This window comes from Pimephales promelas, chromosome 15 (genome assembly GCF_988280905.1).
Source record: "Pimephales promelas chromosome 15, fPimPro1.hap1.1, whole genome shotgun sequence".
NCBI lineage: Eukaryota > Metazoa > Chordata > Actinopteri > Cypriniformes > Leuciscidae > Pimephales > Pimephales promelas.
In genome coordinates, this window is record NC_142783.1 from 32,610,656 (window position 1) to 32,628,524 (window position 17,869).

Genomic DNA, 17,869 nt, shown 5'->3' on the forward strand with positions numbered 1-17,869 from the left:
TATATTTAATGAGGAATGAACATTGCAACTGTAAAAATCTAAATAGTATGAATGAAATCTGGATTAGGTAGAAAACACAACGGATTTTAAAATATTATAACTTTTTATTGTCATCAGCTGACAAATTTGACAAACATTCTTTATGCATTACATTTAATAAATCAGTTTTACTGCTAAAATACTACATTTAATTCACACAAAATATACACCCAACACACAGCTAAGCAGATACTGTACAGACGGCACAAAACATCCCTGTGGATACAGGCTGAAAAGTGCAATTACACTTCAACTTCCATTGGAAATTTTATAACCCTCATCATTTACTGATTTTGTTTTTTGTTTTCAATCTCATGTTTCTTTTTTTTAGGATTTTCTGATATCATAACTCATTAGTGCAAAATGATAATTCTCGAGGAATCATTCACCTGTATGTCTTGCATTTATACGAACTCATTCTAGACATTATTTAATTAAGGATTTGGAAAGGAATTAAAAAAATAAAAGGGATGGAAAATATAAGTGAATCATTGAAACCAATTCAATGCAATTGGAAAAAATATGCAAACAACGATTTTATCCAATTATTGTCAGTCTCTTCTCTAAGCCTTTTATTGTTTAATATAACTAACTTATATGAATGATCTTCAAAGTATGAAAAAACACGACTCACTTCCTTATTATGGTTCTTATGAAGAAACATCAAAGTGGCAGTCTCAGATTTCATCAAAAAAATCTTGCGGGTTTTAGCCTTTTTTGGATGAACTATCGCTTTAAAACATCCCAAAGAAAAGCAATCTCCACAAAACAGCTTCTGATTTGAGTTTAAACTACTAGCGGTAGCTTGATTTAGCCTTCATTGTTTGGCCTTCTTATCTTCGTTGACTGACTTCATAAAACTGGTGCAAGTTTATATTAGGTATCTCTGTTATTACAGGCAGAACAAAAACCTGTCAGCTGCATCATCTGTGGAACAATCAAGTTTTGATTCTCTGAGCTGATTAAATCTCGTATCATTATGATAATATTAAAGTGCTTATTATTTCATCGAAAGATTACGAGTTTCTGAACGTGCAAGTGCCATGTTCTGAAGGGACTCGCGCCTGCTGACAAAAGTAGACAAACTAAACAATGCTTCATTCTCAGATAACTTCTGAGGAGCTAATATTGTCATAGTTATTGAACTTCTTAAATCCTGCTATTCAACTCATTGTCTTCGCCAACAGACTTTTAATAAAGTGCTCCAATATTGCTACTGTTTACTTCATCTGACGCATATGAATTCAAACCTCCAGTTAAAATGAAAACCTCAGAAGAATTCAAATGTAATATTTTCTCACAACATAATATTTACTTAGATCACAAAATGGAGTAAACAGTTTATCAGCAGTGAACGTCTGAGCGCAGTGAGAAAGAAAATGTCTCCTCAGGTTGCGAACCGAAAGCCAGATGGGTTGAGAGATGGGAAGGCCATTTTTCAGCGTGTGGCGGTCTCAGCTGCTTTCATCCACCAGCTTGGCTCCGTTGATACCACGGTACGTGACCCTGCTGGGTCGCACCAGAACCCCATGGCCAGGTCGGCAGCTGAAGTAGCGTCGGCTGGCCACGGAGCCGTCGTTTTTTCCTTTCGGGCTTCGCAGCTCGAGGCCGAGCCAGAGGCCGGGGGCAAAGTCAGCTGTGCCAACGTAGCGGATGGTGCCCATCTCATTGGCACTAATTAGCAAGACCTGCATGCCCAGGTGGAGTTTGACAGTGCCGTCTGAGCCAGAGGAACTGGTGCCGCCCACTCGGTTGGGCCCTGGGCCAGTGCTGCTGTTCGCCCTTGATGTCCCCCTGCCAGCGCTGACTGTGCTCCAACGGCGCCGCAAATTACTGGAACGATTCCTGAGAGACGACAAAAAGCATTTGAGAATGGAATACAAGGGACTAATTAACACTACAATGAAATTTTAAGGCGAAAAATTATTTTCGATTACTCGATTTTACTTTTAGTGGGCCGAGAAATCATTGACTCTAGGGCCGTGTGTCCACCAAAGCATTTTTCCACGAGCCTGGCGTATGTTTTCAATTGTTTTCAATGGGAGCGCCACTTTTTTTAGCCGTATTCTCGACAAATATGGGCAAAATAGTTTTGATTTATTTTTTAAAAAATTGATCCCCTTGATCTTCCCTTGATCTGAGCGGTACAAGACTTGGCTACTTTTCCTAAGTTTGCCTCCTGAACACACATTTTTTTTTACTTAATTCTACAGTGTTAAACTCAAAGCTGAGATATTGAGATCCCATGTAGTATGCCATTATAAATATCTCAAAATCTCAGCTCTGGAAGGGTCTAGAGCCTCCATTTTTGCACTCATGTCCAAGTCCCATGGCCCTCTATCAGAATCCAGAGATTCAAGAAGATTGGAGAAACTTATTTTTTCGCACAAAACAAACAAACAAACAAAAAAAAAAAAATGAAAGGGGTACCACTGTCGTTTTTTTCGAGTCGAAATTTTGTGTTGCTATGATCTTCTCAAAACTCTGGATTCTGATAGAGAGCCATGAGACTTGGACTTGAGTGCAAAAATGGAGGCTCTAGACCCTTCCAGAGCTGAGATATCGAAACTCAAAAATTCGACCCCCAAAAAAAACGACAGTGGTACCCCTTTCGTTATTTTTTTTCCGGGCGAAAAATGAACTTTCTCAAATCTCAAAACTCTGGATTCTGATAGACGGCCATGAGACTTAGACTTGAGTGCAAAAATGGAGGCTCTAGAACCTTCCAGAGCTGAGATATCAAAACTCAAAATTTCGACCCGAAAAAAAAAAACGACAGTGTTACCCCTTTCTTTTGTTTTTGTTTTCGGGCGAAAAATTAAGTTTCTCCAATCTTACCAAAACTCTGGATTATGATAGAGGGCTGTGAGACTTTGACCTGAGTGCAAAAATAGAGGCTCTAGACCCTACCAGAGCTGAGATATCGAAATTCAAAATTTCGACCCGAAAAAAAAAAACGACAGTGTTACCCCTTTCGTTTTTTTCATTTTCCGGCGAAAAATTAAGTTTCTCCAATCTTCTCAAAACTCTGGATTATGATAGAGGGCTGTGAGACTTTGACTTAGGTGCAAAAATGGAGGCTCTAGGCCCTTCCAGAGCTGAGATATCGAGATTCAAAATTTCGACCCGAAAAAAAAAACGACAGTGTTACCCCTTTTGTTTTTTTTTCATTTTCGGGTGAAAAATTAAGTTTCTCCAATCTTCTCAAAACTCTTGATTATGATAGAGGACTGTGAGACTTTGACTTGACTGCAAAAATGGAGGCTCTAGACCCTTCCAGAGCTGAGATATCGAAATTCAAAATTTCGACCCGAAAAAAAAAACGACAGTGTTACCCCTTTCGTTTTTTTTCGTTTTCGGGCGAAAAATTAAGTTTCTCCAATCTTCTCAAAACTCTGGATTATGATAGAGGGCTGTGAGACTTTGACCTGAGTGCAAAAATGGAGGCTCTAGACCCTTCCAGAGCTGAGATATCGAGATTCAAAATTTCGACCCGAAAAAAAAAACGACAGTGTTACCCCTTTCGTTTTTTTTTCATTTTCGGGCGAAAAATTAAGTTTCTCCAATCTTACCAAAACTCTGGATTATGATAGAGGGCTGTGAGACTTTGACCTGAGTGCAAAAATAGAGGCTCTAGACCCTTCCAGAGCTGAGATATCGAAATTCAAAATTTCGACCCGAAAAAAAAAACGACAGTGTTACCCCTTTCGTTTTTTTCATTTTCCGGCGAAAAATTAAGTTTCTCCAATCTTCTCAAAACTCTGGATTATGATAGAGGGCTGTGAGACTTTGACTTAGGTGCAAAAATGGAGGCTCTAGGCCCTTCCTGAGCTGAGATATCGAGATTCAAAATTTCGACCCGAAAAAAAAAACGACAGTGTTACCCCTTTTGTTTTTTTTTCATTTTCGGGTGAAAAATTAAGTTTCTCCAATCTTCTCAAAACTCTGGATTATGATAGAGGACTGTGAGACTTTGACTTGACTGCAAAAATGGAGGCTCTAGACCCTTCCAGAGCTGAGATATCGAAATTCAAAATTTCGACCCGAAAAAAAAAACGACAGTGTTACCCCTTTCGTTTTTTTTTCATTTTCGGGCGAAAAATTAAGTTTCTCCAATCTTCTCAAAACTCTGGATTATGATAGAGGGCTGTGAGACTTTGACTTAGGTGCAAAAATGGAGGCTCTAGACCCTTCCAGAGCTGAGATATCGAAATTCAAAATTTCGACCCGAAAAAAAAAACGACAGTGTTACCCCTTTCGTTTTTTTTCATTTTTGGGCGAAAAATTAAGTTTCTCCAATCTTCTCAAAACTCTGGATTATGATAGAGGGCTGTGAGACTTTGACTTAGGTGCAAAAATGGAGGCTCTAGGCCCTTCCAGAGCTGAGATATCGAGATTCAAAATTTCGACCCGAAAAAAAAAACAGTGTTACCCCTTTCGTTTTTTTTCATTTTTGGGCGAAAAATTAAGTTTCTCCAATCTTCTCAAAACTCTGGATTATGATAGAGGGCTGTGAGACTTTGACTTAGGTGCAAAAATGGAGGCTCTAGACCCTTCAAGAGCTGAGATATCGAAATTCAAAATTTCGACCCGAAAAAAAAACGACAGTGTTACCCCTTTTGTTTTTTTTCATTTTCGGGCGAAAAATTAAGTTTCTCCAATCTTCTCAAAACTCTGGATTATGATAGAGGGCTGTGAGACTTTGACTTAGGTGCAAAAATGGAGGCTCTAGACCCTTCCAGAGCTGAGATATCGAAATTCAAAATTTCGACCCGAAAAAAAAACGACAGTGTTACCCCTTTCGTTTTTTTTTCATTTTTGGGCGAAAAATTAAGTTTCTCCAATCTTCTCAAAACTCTGGATTATGATAGAGGGCTGTGAGACTTTGACTTAGGTGCAAAAATGGAGGCTCTAGGCCCTTCCAGAGCTGAGATATCGAGATTCAAAATTTCGACCCGAAAAAAAAACGACAGTGTTACCCCTTTCGTTTTTTTTCATTTTTGGGCGAAAAATTAAGTTTCTCCAATCTTCTCAAAACTCTGGATTATGATAGAGGGCTGTGAGACTTTGACTTAGGTGCAAAAATGGAGGCTCTAGGCCCTTCCAGAGCTGAGATATCGAGATTCAAAATTTCGACCCGAAAAAAAACCCACAGTGTTACCCCTTTCGTTTTTTTTCATTTTCGGGCGAAAAATTAAGTTTCTCCAATCTTCTCAAAACTCTGGATTATGATAGAGGGCTGTGAGACTTTGACTTAGGTGCAAAAATGGAGGCTCTAGACCCTTCCAGAGCTGAGATATCGAAATTCAAAATTTCGACCCGAAAAAAAAAACGACAGTGTTACCCCTTTTGTTTTTTTTCATTTTCGGGCGAAAAATTAAGTTTCTCCAATCTTCTCAAAACTCTGGATTATGATAGAGGGCTGTGAGACTTTGACCTGAGTGCAAAAATGGAGGCTCTAGACCCTTCCAGAGCTGAGATATCGAGATTCAAAATTTCGACCCGAAAAAAAAACGACAGTGTTACCCCTTTCGTTTTTTTTCATTTTCGGGCGAAAAATTAAGTTTCTCCAATCTTCTCAAAACTCTGGATTATGATAGAGGGCTGTGAGACTTTGACTTAGGTGCAAAAATGGAGGCTCTAGACCCTTCCAGAGCTGAGATATCGAAATTCAAAATTTCGACCCGAAAAAAAAAACGACAGTGTTACCCCTTTTGTTTTTTTTCATTTTCGGGCGAAAAATTAAGTTTCTCCAATCTTCTCAAAACTCTGGATTATGATAGAGGGCTGTGAGACTTTGACCTGAGTGCAAAAATGGAGGCTCTAGACCCTTCCAGAGCTGAGATATCGAGATTCAAAATTTCGACCCGAAAAAAAAACGACAGTGTTACCCCTTTTGTTTTTTTTCATTTTCGGGCGAAAAATTAAGTTTCTCCAATCTTCTCAAAACTGTGGATTATGATAGAGGGCTGTGAGACTTTGACCTGAGTGCAAAAATGGAGGCTCTAGACCCTTCCAGAGCTGAGATATCGAAATTCAAAATTTCGACCTGAAAAAAAAACGACAGTGTTACCCCTTTCGTTTTTTTTTCATTTTCGGGCGAAAAATTAAGTATCTCCAATCTTCTCAAAACTCTGGATTATGATAGAGGGCTGTGAGACTTTGACCTGAGTGCAAAAATGGAGGCTCTAGACCCTTCCAGAGCTGAGATATCGAGATTCAAAATTTCGACCCGAAAAAAAAACGACAGTGTTACCCCTTTCGTTTTTTTTTCATTTTCGGGCGAAAAATTAAGTTTCTCCAATCTTCTCAAAACTCTGGATTATGATAGAGGGCTGTGAGACTTTGACATGAGTGCAAAAATGGAGGCTCTAGACCCTTCCAGAGCTGAGATATCGAGATTCAAAATTTCGACCCGAAAAAAAAACGACAGTGTTACCCCTTTCGTTTTTTTTCATTTTTGGGCGAAAAATTAAGTTTCTCCAATCTTCTCAAAACTCTGGATTATGATAGAGGGCTGTGAGACTTTGACTTAGGTGCAAAAATGGAGGCTCTAGACCAGCCTTTCTCAAACTTTTTTCAGTCAGGGCACCTTTCAAAAGTGCATAAAATCTCAAGGCACCCCAGTGTAAAATATAATTTAAAAACACTGCATAACCCAAATGTAAATGTCTTGTTTAGTTAGACTGAACAGAGCATAATATGAACTGTAAATAACAATAATAATAAAAACTGTATAGTACCTTTAAAAACAAAGGTTAGCAAGGTAATTCACAAAATAATTAATCAGAGACACAAATGCCATAAAACCGTAAGAGGTGGACCGCCCAATAACAAATCCAGACCATGAGAACTCAAATGAAGTGCAGGATGCAGTTAAAATAAAATAAAAAGGGGAAGACATTAATATACATATATATATATATATATATATATATACAATGCAATAAGAAAAAGATGCATGTTAAAAAATGCACCAGAGATAAGCAGGAATGTTTTTCCATATAGTGTTTGTTTTTTATCCGTGCCATGCACATGCACATGCACATGCACACACACACACACACACACACACACCCACACCCACATACACATACACCCACACACACAAACAATAATCCACAACGAGAGAGGGAGAACGATCTACATGCGTGCATGCAGCGCGTATACGCGCTTACACAAGCCGGGGGTGGGGGTGACCACAATCGAGACGTGAGCCTGGTGCGACGCACACAGCCGCCCTATCCTAGCAGGGTTGGATGAGAGGTGGTCAGGTGTCTTTTAAGTTCAAAATCATCCCTTGGTTTGATAGTATATTAGACCAAACGGGAGAGGGCATGTTGCATCCCCAGTACTGAAGAAGTAGGCTGAGGCTCCATTTCACAGAAAAACTGTCCGGTTCTTGGGGGGATTTTCTTTTCAAAAAAAAAAAGATCCACAATGCTGTAACTAAAGTGACCTAAATTTACGTTTATTTTTACGTTTCTGTCAGTCTGAGGTGTTGTTGCTATAACGCGTTGCTATGGATTGCGTCACTTCCGTCAAGTTTCGTGTCTTGCGAGACGGATTTTTATGCTTAATTTTATATATTTATCTAAAATGAATTTACAATTTTATTAATACGTTCATATGTTTAAAAGAAGAATGTAAATATGTAAATTCAAATATATTTATATATGAAATGTCAGTTGTTTTTTTATTTTATTTTTTTTATTTTTTTTTTAGCCTACGTAATTTTTTGGCGGCACCCCAGACACAGTCAGGGGGCACCCCAGTGTGCCGCGGCACCCACTTTGAGAAAGGCTGCTCTAGACCCTTCCAGAGCTGAGATATCGAAATTCAAAATTTCGACCCGAAAAAAAAAACGACAGTGTTACCCCTTTTGTTTTTTTTCATTTTCGGGCGAAAAATTAAGTTTCTCCAATCTTCTCAAAACTCTGGATTATGATAGAGGGCTGTGAGACTTTGACCTGAGTGCAAAAATGGAGGCTCTAGACCCTTCCAGAGCTGAGATATCGAGATTCAAAATTTCGACCCGAAAAAAAAACGACAGTGTTACCCCTTTCGTTTTTTTTCATTTTTGGGCGAAAAATTAAGTTTCTCCAATCTTCTCAAAACTCTGGATTATGATAGAGGGCTGTGAGACTTTGACTTAGGTGCAAAAATGGAGGCTCTAGGCCCTTCCAGAGCTGAGATATCGAGATTCAAAATTTCGACCCGAAAAAAAAACGACAGTGTTACCCCTTTCGTTTTTTTTCATTTTTGGGCGAAAAATTAAGTTTCTCCAATCTTCTCAAAACTCTGGATTATGATAGAGGGCTGTGAGACTTTGACTTAGGTGCAAAAATGGAGGCTCTAGGCCCTTCCAGAGCTGAGATATCGAGATTCAAAATTTCGACCCGAAAAAAAAACGACAGTGTTACCCCTTTCGTTTTTTTTTCATTTTTGGGCGAAAAATTAAGTTTCTCCAATCTTCTCAAAACTCTGGATTATGATAGAGGGCTGTGAGACTTTGACTTAGGTGCAAAAATGGAGGCTCTAGGCCCTTCCAGAGCTGAGATATCGAGATTCAAAATTTCGACCCGAAAAAAAAACGACAGTGTTACCCCTTTCGTTTTTTTTCATTTTTGGGCGAAAAATTAAGTTTCTCCAATCTTCTCAAAACTCTGGATTATGATAGAGGGCTGTGAGACTTTGACTTAGGTGCAAAAATGGAGGCTCTAGGCCCTTCCAGAGCTGAGATATCGAGATTCAAAATTTCGACCCGAAAAAAAAACGACAGTGTTACCCCTTTCGTTTTTTTTCATTTTTGGGCGAAAAATTAAGTTTCTCCAATCTTCTCAAAACTCTGGATTATGATAGAGGGCTGTGAGACTTTGACTTAGGTGCAAAAATGGAGGCTCTAGGCCCTTCCAGAGCTGAGATATCGAGATTCAAAATTTCGACCCGAAAAAAAACGACAGTGTTACCCCTTTCGTTTTTTTTCATTTTTGGGCGAAAAATTAAGTTTCTCCAATCTTCTCAAAACTCTGGATTATGATAGAGGGCTGTGAGACTTTGACTTAGGTGCAAAAATGGAGGCTCTAGACCCTTCCAGAGCTGAGATATCGAAATTCAAAATTTCGACCCGAAAAAAAAAAACGACAGTGTTACCCCTTTTGTTTTTTTTTCATTTTCGGGCGAAAAATTAAGTTTCTCCAATCTTCTCAAAACTCTGGATTATGATAGAGGGCTGTGAGACTTTGACTTAGGTGCAAAAATGGAGGCTCTAGACCCTTCCAGAGCTGAGATATCGAAATTCAAAATTTCGACCCGAAAAAAAAAACGACAGTGTTACCCCTTTCGTTTTTTTTCATTTTTGGGCGAAAAATTAAGTTTCTCCAATCTTCTCAAAACTCTGGATTATGATAGAGGGCTGTGAGACTTTGACCTGAGTGCAAAAATGGAGGCTCTAGGCCCTTCCAGAGCTGAGATATCGAAATTCAAAATTTCGACCCGAAAAAAAAAACGACAGTGTTACCCCTTTCGTTTTTTTTCATTTTTGGGCGAAAAATTAAGTTTCTCCAATCTTCTCAAAACTCTGGATTATGATAGAGGGCTGTGAGACTTTGACTTAGGTGCAAAAATGGAGGCTCTAGGCCCTTCCAGAGCTGAGATATCGAGATTCAAAATTTCGACCCGAAAAAAAACGAGTGTTACCCCTTTCGTTTTTTTTCATTTTTGGGCGAAAAATTAAGTTTCTCCAATCTTCTCAAAACTCTGGATTATGATAGAGGGCTGTGAGACTTTGACTTAGGTGCAAAAATGGAGGCTCTAGACCCTTCCAGAGCTGAGATATCGAAATTCAAAATTTCGACCCGAAAAAAAAACGACAGTGTTACCCCTTTCGTTTTTTTTCATTTTTGGGCGAAAAATTAAGTTTCTCCAATCTTCTCAAAACTCTGGATTATGATAGAGGGCTGTGAGACTTTGACTTAGGTGCAAAAATGGAGGCTCTAGGCCCTTCCAGAGCTGAGATATCGAGATTCAAAATTTCGACCCGAAAAAAAAACGACAGTGTTACCCCTTTTGTTTTTTTTCATTTTCGGGCGAAAAATTAAGTTTCTCCAATCTTCTCAAAACTCTGGATTATGATAGAGGGCTGTGAGACTTTGACCTGAGTGCAAAAATGGAGGCTCTAGACCCTTCCAGAGCTGAGATATCGAGATTCAAAATTTCGACCCGAAAAAAAAACGACAGTGTTACCCCTTTCGTTTTTTTTTATTTTTGGGCGAAAAATTAAGTTTCTCCAATTTTCTCAAAACTCTGGATTATGATAGAGGGCTGTGAGACTTTGACTTAGGTGCAAAAATGGAGGCTCTAGGCCCTTCCAGAGCTGAGATATCGAGATTCAAAATTTCGACCCGAAAAAAAAAAACGACAGTGTTACCCCTTTCGTTTTTTTTTTCATTTTTGGGCGAAAAATTAAGTTTCTCCAATCTTCTCAAAACTCTGGATTATGATAGAGGGCTGTGAGACTTTGACTTAGGTGCAAAAATGGAGGCTCTAGGCCCTTCCAGAGCTGAGATATCGAGATTCAAAATTTCGACCCGAAAAAAAAACGACAGTGTTACCCCTTTCGTTTTTTTTCATTTTTGGGCGAAAAATTAAGTTTCTCCAATCTTCTCAAAACTCTGGATTATGATAGAGGGCTGTGAGACTTTGACTTAGGTGCAAAAATGGAGGCTCTAGGCCCTTCCAGAGCTGAGATATCGAGATTCAAAATTTCGACCCGAAAAAAAAACGACAGTGTTACCCCTTTTGTTTTTTTTCATTTTCGGGCGAAAAATTAAGTTTCTCCAATCTTCTCAAAACTCTGGATTATGATAGAGGGCTGTGAGACTTTGACCTGAGTGCAAAAATGGAGGCTCTAGACCCTTCCAGAGCTGAGATATCGAGATTCAAAATTTCGACCCGAAAAAAAAACGACAGTGTTACCCCTTTCGTTTTTTTTTATTTTTGGGCGAAAAATTAAGTTTCTCCAATTTTCTCAAAACTCTGGATTATGATAGAGGGCTGTGAGACTTTGACTTAGGTGCAAAAATGGAGGCTCTAGGCCCTTCCAGAGCTGAGATATCGAGATTCAAAATTTCGACCCGAAAAAAAAAAACGACAGTGTTACCCCTTTCGTTTTTTTTTTCATTTTTGGGCGAAAAATTAAGTTTCTCCAATCTTCTCAAAACTCTGGATTATGATAGAGGGCTGTGAGACTTTGACTTAGGTGCAAAAATGGAGGCTCTAGGCCCTTCCAGAGCTGAGATATCGAGATTCAAAATTTCGACCCGAAAAAAAAAACGACAGTGTTACCCCTTTCGTTTTTTTTCATTTTTGGGCGAAAAATTAAGTTTCTCCAATCTTCTCAAAACTCTGGATTATGATAGAGGGCTGTGAGACTTTGACTTAGGTGCAAAAATGGAGGCTCTAGACCCTTCCAGAGCTGAGATATCGAAATTCAAAATTTCGACCCGAAAAAAAAAACGACAGTGTTACCCCTTTTGTTTTTTTTCATTTTCGGGCGAAAAATTAAGTTTCTCCAATCTTCTCAAAACTCTGGATTATGATAGAGGGCTGTGAGACTTTGACTTAGGTGCAAAAATGGAGGCTCTAGACCCTTCCAGAGCTGAGATATCGAAATTCAAAATTTCGACCCGAAAAAAAAACGACAGTGTTACCCCTTTAGTTTTTTTTTATTTTTGGGCGAAAAATTAAGTTTCTCCAATCTTCTCAAAACTCTGGATTATGATAGAGGGCTGTGAGACTTTGACCTGAGTGCAAAAATGGAGGCTCTAGACCCTTCCAGAGCTGAGATATCGAGATTCAAAATTTCGACCCGAAAAAAAAACGACAGTGTTACCCCTTTCGTTTTTTTTCATTTTTGGGCGAAAAATTAAGTTTCTCCAATCTTCTCAAAACTCTGGATTATGATAGAGGGCTGTGAGACTTTGACTTAGGTGCAAAAATGGAGGCTCTAGGCCCTTCCAGAGCTGAGATATCGAGATTCAAAATTTCGACCCGAAAAAAAAACGACAGTGTTACCCCTTTCGTTTTTTTTCATTTTTGGGCGAAAAATTAAGTTTCTCCAATCTTCTCAAAACTCTGGATTATGATAGAGGGCTGTGAGACTTTGACTTAGGTGCAAAAATGGAGGCTCTAGGCCCTTCCAGAGCTGAGATATCGAGATTCAAAATTTCGACCCGAAAAAAAAAAACAGTGTTACCCCTTTCGTTTTTTTTCATTTTTGGGCGAAAAATTAAGTTTCTCCAATCTTCTCAAAACTCTGGATTATGATAGAGGGCTGTGAGACTTTGACTTAGGTGCAAAAATGGAGGCTCTAGACCCTTCAAGAGCTGAGATATCGAAATTCAAAATTTCGACCCGAAAAAAAAACGACAGTGTTACCCCTTTTGTTTTTTTTCATTTTCGGGCGAAAAATTAAGTTTCTCCAATCTTCTCAAAACTCTGGATTATGATAGAGGGCTGTGAGACTTTGACTTAGGTGCAAAAATGGAGGCTCTAGACCCTTCCAGAGCTGAGATATCGAAATTCAAAATTTCGACCCGAAAAAAAAACGACAGTGTTACCCCTTTCGTTTTTTTTTCATTTTTGGGCGAAAAATTAAGTTTCTCCAATCTTCTCAAAACTCTGGATTATGATAGAGGGCTGTGAGACTTTGACTTAGGTGCAAAAATGGAGGCTCTAGGCCCTTCCAGAGCTGAGATATCGAGATTCAAAATTTCGACCCGAAAAAAAAACGACAGTGTTACCCCTTTCGTTTTTTTTCATTTTTGGGCGAAAAATTAAGTTTCTCCAATCTTCTCAAAACTCTGGATTATGATAGAGGGCTGTGAGACTTTGACTTAGGTGCAAAAATGGAGGCTCTAGGCCCTTCCAGAGCTGAGATATCGAGATTCAAAATTTCGACCCGAAAAAAAACCCACAGTGTTACCCCTTTCGTTTTTTTTCATTTTCGGGCGAAAAATTAAGTTTCTCCAATCTTCTCAAAACTCTGGATTATGATAGAGGGCTGTGAGACTTTGACTTAGGTGCAAAAATGGAGGCTCTAGACCCTTCCAGAGCTGAGATATCGAAATTCAAAATTTCGACCCGAAAAAAAAAACGACAGTGTTACCCCTTTTGTTTTTTTTCATTTTCGGGCGAAAAATTACGTTTCTCCAATCTTCTCAAAACTCTGGATTATGATAGAGGGCTGTGAGACTTTGACCTGAGTGCAAAAATGGAGGCTCTAGACCCTTCCAGAGCTGAGATATCGAGATTCAAAATTTCGACCCGAAAAAAAAACGACAGTGTTACCCCTTTCGTTTTTTTCATTTTCGGGCGAAAAATTAAGTTTCTCCAATCTTCTCAAAACTCTGGATTATGATAGAGGGCTGTGAGACTTTGACTTAGGTGCAAAAATGGAGGCTCTAGACCCTTCCAGAGCTGAGATATCGAAATTCAAAATTTCGACCCGAAAAAAAAACGACAGTGTTACCCCTTTTGTTTTTTTTCATTTTCGGGCGAAAAATTAAGTTTCTCCAATCTTCTCAAAACTCTGGATTATGATAGAGGGCTGTGAGACTTTGACCTGAGTGCAAAAATGGAGGCTCTAGACCCTTCCAGAGCTGAGATATCGAGATTCAAAATTTCGACCCGAAAAAAAAACGACAGTGTTACCCCTTTTGTTTTTTTTCATTTTCGGGCGAAAAATTAAGTTTCTCCAATCTTCTCAAAACTCTGGATTATGATAGAGGGCTGTGAGACTTTGACCTGAGTGCAAAAATGGAGGCTCTAGACCCTTCCAGAGCTGAGATATCGAAATTCAAAATTTCGACCTGAAAAAAAAACGACAGTGTTACCCCTTTCGTTTTTTTTTCATTTTCGGGCGAAAAATTAAGTATCTCCAATCTTCTCAAAACTCTGGATTATGATAGAGGGCTGTGAGACTTTGACCTGAGTGCAAAAATGGAGGCTCTAGACCCTTCCAGAGCTGAGATATCGAGATTCAAAATTTCGACCCGAAAAAAAAACGACAGTGTTACCCCTTTCGTTTTTTTTTCATTTTCGGGCGAAAAATTAAGTTTCTCCAATCTTCTCAAAACTCTGGATTATGATAGAGGGCTGTGAGACTTTGACATGAGTGCAAAAATGGAGGCTCTAGACCCTTCCAGAGCTGAGATATCGAGATTCAAAATTTCGACCCGAAAAAAAAACGACAGTGTTACCCCTTTCGTTTTTTTTTCATTTTTGGGCGAAAAATTAAGTTTCTCCAATCTTCTCAAAACTCTGGATTATGATAGAGGGCTGTGAGACTTTGACTTAGGTGCAAAAATGGAGGCTCTAGACCAGCCTTTCTCAAACTTTTTTCAGTCAGGGCACCTTTCAAAAGTGCATAAAATCTCAAGGCACCCCAGTGTAAAATATAATTTAAAAACACTGCATAACCCAAATGTAAATGTCTTGTTTAGTTAGACTGAACAGAGCATAATATGAACTGTAAATAACAATAATAATAAAAACTGTATAGTACCTTTAAAAACAAAGGTTAGCAAGGTAATTCACAAAATAATTAATCAGAGACACAAATGCCATAAAACCGTAAGAGGTGGACCGCCCAATAACAAATCCAGACCATGAGAACTCAAATGAAGTGCAGGATGCAGTTAAAATAAAATAAAAAGGGGAAGACATTAATATACATATATATATATATATATATATATATATATACAATGCAATAAGAAAAAGATGCATGTTAAAAAATGCACCAGAGATAAGCAGGAATGTTTTTCCATATAGTGTTTGTTTTTTATCCGTGCCATGCACATGCACATGCACATGCACACACACACACACACACACACACACACACCCACACCCACATACACATACACCCACACACACAAACAATAATCCACAACGAGAGAGGGAGAACGATCTACATGCGTGCATGCAGCGCGTATACGCGCTTACACAAGCCGGGGGTGGGGGTGACCACAATCGAGACGTGAGCCTGGTGCGACGCACACAGCCGCCCTATCCTAGCAGGGTTGGATGAGAGGTGGTCAGGTGTCTTTTAAGTTCAAAATCATCCCTTGGTTTGATAGTATATTAGACCAAACGGGAGAGGGCATGTTGCATCCCCAGTACTGAAGAAGTATGCTGAGGCTCCATTTCACAGAAAAACTGTCCGGTTCTTGGGGGGATTTTCTTTTAAAAAAAAAAAAGATCCACAATGCTGTAACTAAAGTGACCTAAATTTACGTTTATTTTTACGTTTCTGTCAGTCTGAGGTGTTGTTGCTATAACGCGTTGCTATGGATTGCGTCACTTCCGTCAAGTTTCGTGTCTTGCGAGACGGATTTTTATGCTTAATTTTATATATTTATCTAAAATGAATTTACAATTTTATTAATACGTTCATATGTTTAAAAGAAGAATGTAAATATGTAAATTCAAATATATTTATATATGAAATGTCAGTTGTTTTTTTATTTTATTTTTTTTATTTTTTTTTAGCCTACGTAATTTTTTGGCGGCACCCCAGACACAGTCAGGGGGCACCCCAGTGTGCCGCGGCACCCACTTTGAGAAAGGCTGCTCTAGACCCTTCCAGAGCTGAGATATCGAAATTCAAAATTTCGACCCGAAAAAAAAAACGACAGTGTTACCCCTTTTGTTTTTTTTCATTTTCGGGCGAAAAATTAAGTTTCTCCAATCTTCTCAAAACTCTGGATTATGATAGAGGGCTGTGAGACTTTGACCTGAGTGCAAAAATGGAGGCTCTAGACCCTTCCAGAGCTGAGATATCGAGATTCAAAATTTCGACCCGAAAAAAAAACGACAGTGTTACCCCTTTCGTTTTTTTTCATTTTTGGGCGAAAAATTAAGTTTCTCCAATCTTCTCAAAACTCTGGATTATGATAGAGGGCTGTGAGACTTTGACTTAGGTGCAAAAATGGAGGCTCTAGGCCCTTCCAGAGCTGAGATATCGAGATTCAAAATTTCGACCCGAAAAAAAAAACGACAGTGTTACCCCTTTCGTTTTTTTTCATTTTTGGGCGAAAAATTAAGTTTCTCCAATCTTCTCAAAACTCTGGATTATGATAGAGGGCTGTGAGACTTTGACTTAGGTGCAAAAATGGAGGCTCTAGGCCCTTCCAGAGCTGAGATATCGAGATTCAAAATTTCGACCCGAAAAAAAAACGACAGTGTTACCCCTTTCGTTTTTTTTTCATTTTTGGGCGAAAAATTAAGTTTCTCCAATCTTCTCAAAACTCTGGATTATGATAGAGGGCTGTGAGACTTTGACTTAGGTGCAAAAATGGAGGCTCTAGGCCCTTCCAGAGCTGAGATATCGAGATTCAAAATTTCGACCCGAAAAAAAAACGACAGTGTTACCCCTTTCGTTTTTTTTCATTTTTGGGCGAAAAATTAAGTTTCTCCAATCTTCTCAAAACTCTGGATTATGATAGAGGGCTGTGAGACTTTGACTTAGGTGCAAAAATGGAGGCTCTAGGCCCTTCCAGAGCTGAGATATCGAGATTCAAAATTTCGACCCGAAAAAAAAACGACAGTGTTACCCCTTTCGTTTTTTTTCATTTTTGGGCGAAAAATTAAGTTTCTCCAATCTTCTCAAAACTCTGGATTATGATAGAGGGCTGTGAGACTTTGACTTAGGTGCAAAAATGGAGGCTCTAGGCCCTTCCAGAGCTGAGATATCGAGATTCAAAATTTCGACCCGAAAAAAAACGACAGTGTTACCCCTTTCGTTTTTTTTCATTTTTGGGCGAAAAATTAAGTTTCTCCAATCTTCTCAAAACTCTGGATTATGATAGAGGGCTGTGAGACTTTGACTTAGGTGCAAAAATGGAGGCTCTAGACCCTTCCAGAGCTGAGATATCGAAATTCAAAATTTCGACCCGAAAAAAAAAAACGACAGTGTTACCCCTTTTGTTTTTTTTCATTTTCGGGCGAAAAATTAAGTTTCTCCAATCTTCTCAAAACTCTGGATTATGATAGAGGGCTGTGAGACTTTGACTTAGGTGCAAAAATGGAGGCTCTAGACCCTTCCAGAGCTGAGATATCGAAATTCAAAATTTCGACCCGAAAAAAAAAACGACAGTGTTACCCCTTTCGTTTTTTTTCATTTTTGGGCGAAAAATTAAGTTTCTCCAATCTTCTCAAAACTCTGGATTATGATAGAGGGCTGTGAGACTTTGACCTGAGTGCAAAAATGGAGGCTCTAGGCCCTTCCAGAGCTGAGATATCGAAATTCAAAATTTCGACCCGAAAAAAAAAACGACAGTGTTACCCCTTTCGTTTTTTTTCATTTTTGGGCGAAAAATTAAGTTTCTCCAATCTTCTCAAAACTCTGGATTATGATAGAGGGCTGTGAGACTTTGACTTAGGTGCAAAAAATGGAGGCTCTAGGCCCTTCCAGAGCTGAGATATCGAGATTCAAAATTTCGACCCGAAAAAAAACGACAGTGTTACCCCTTTCGTTTTTTTTCATTTTTGGGCGAAAAATTAAGTTTCTCCAATCTTCTCAAAACTCTGGATTATGATAGAGGGCTGTGAGACTTTGACTTAGGTGCAAAAATGGAGGCTCTAGACCCTTCCAGAGCTGAGATATCGAAATTCAAAATTTCGACCCGAAAAAAAAACGACAGTGTTACCCCTTTCGTTTTTTTTCATTTTTGGGCGAAAAATTAAGTTTCTCCAATCTTCTCAAAACTCTGGATTATGATAGAGGGCTGTGAGACTTTGACTTAGGTGCAAAAATGGAGGCTCT

At 38.8% G+C, this 17,869-nt stretch overlaps 1 protein-coding gene across 3 annotated transcripts in view; it reads right to left on the reverse strand.

Annotated features, from left to right (window-relative positions):
- Positions 1 to 84: 84 nt before the first annotated feature.
- LOC120464132 (CAP-Gly domain-containing linker protein 4) overlaps positions 85 to 17,869 on the reverse strand; it is a 99,694-nt gene continuing 81,909 nt past the window's right edge. For all 3 annotated transcript variants that reach the window (XM_089120564.1, XM_089120562.1, XM_089120563.1), the window contains exon 15: positions 85 to 1,884. In XM_089120564.1, the coding sequence (XP_088976690.1) occupies positions 1,494 to 1,884 (391 nt within the window). In that variant the 3' untranslated portion in view covers positions 85 to 1,493. The remainder of the gene's footprint in view (positions 1,885 to 17,869) is intronic.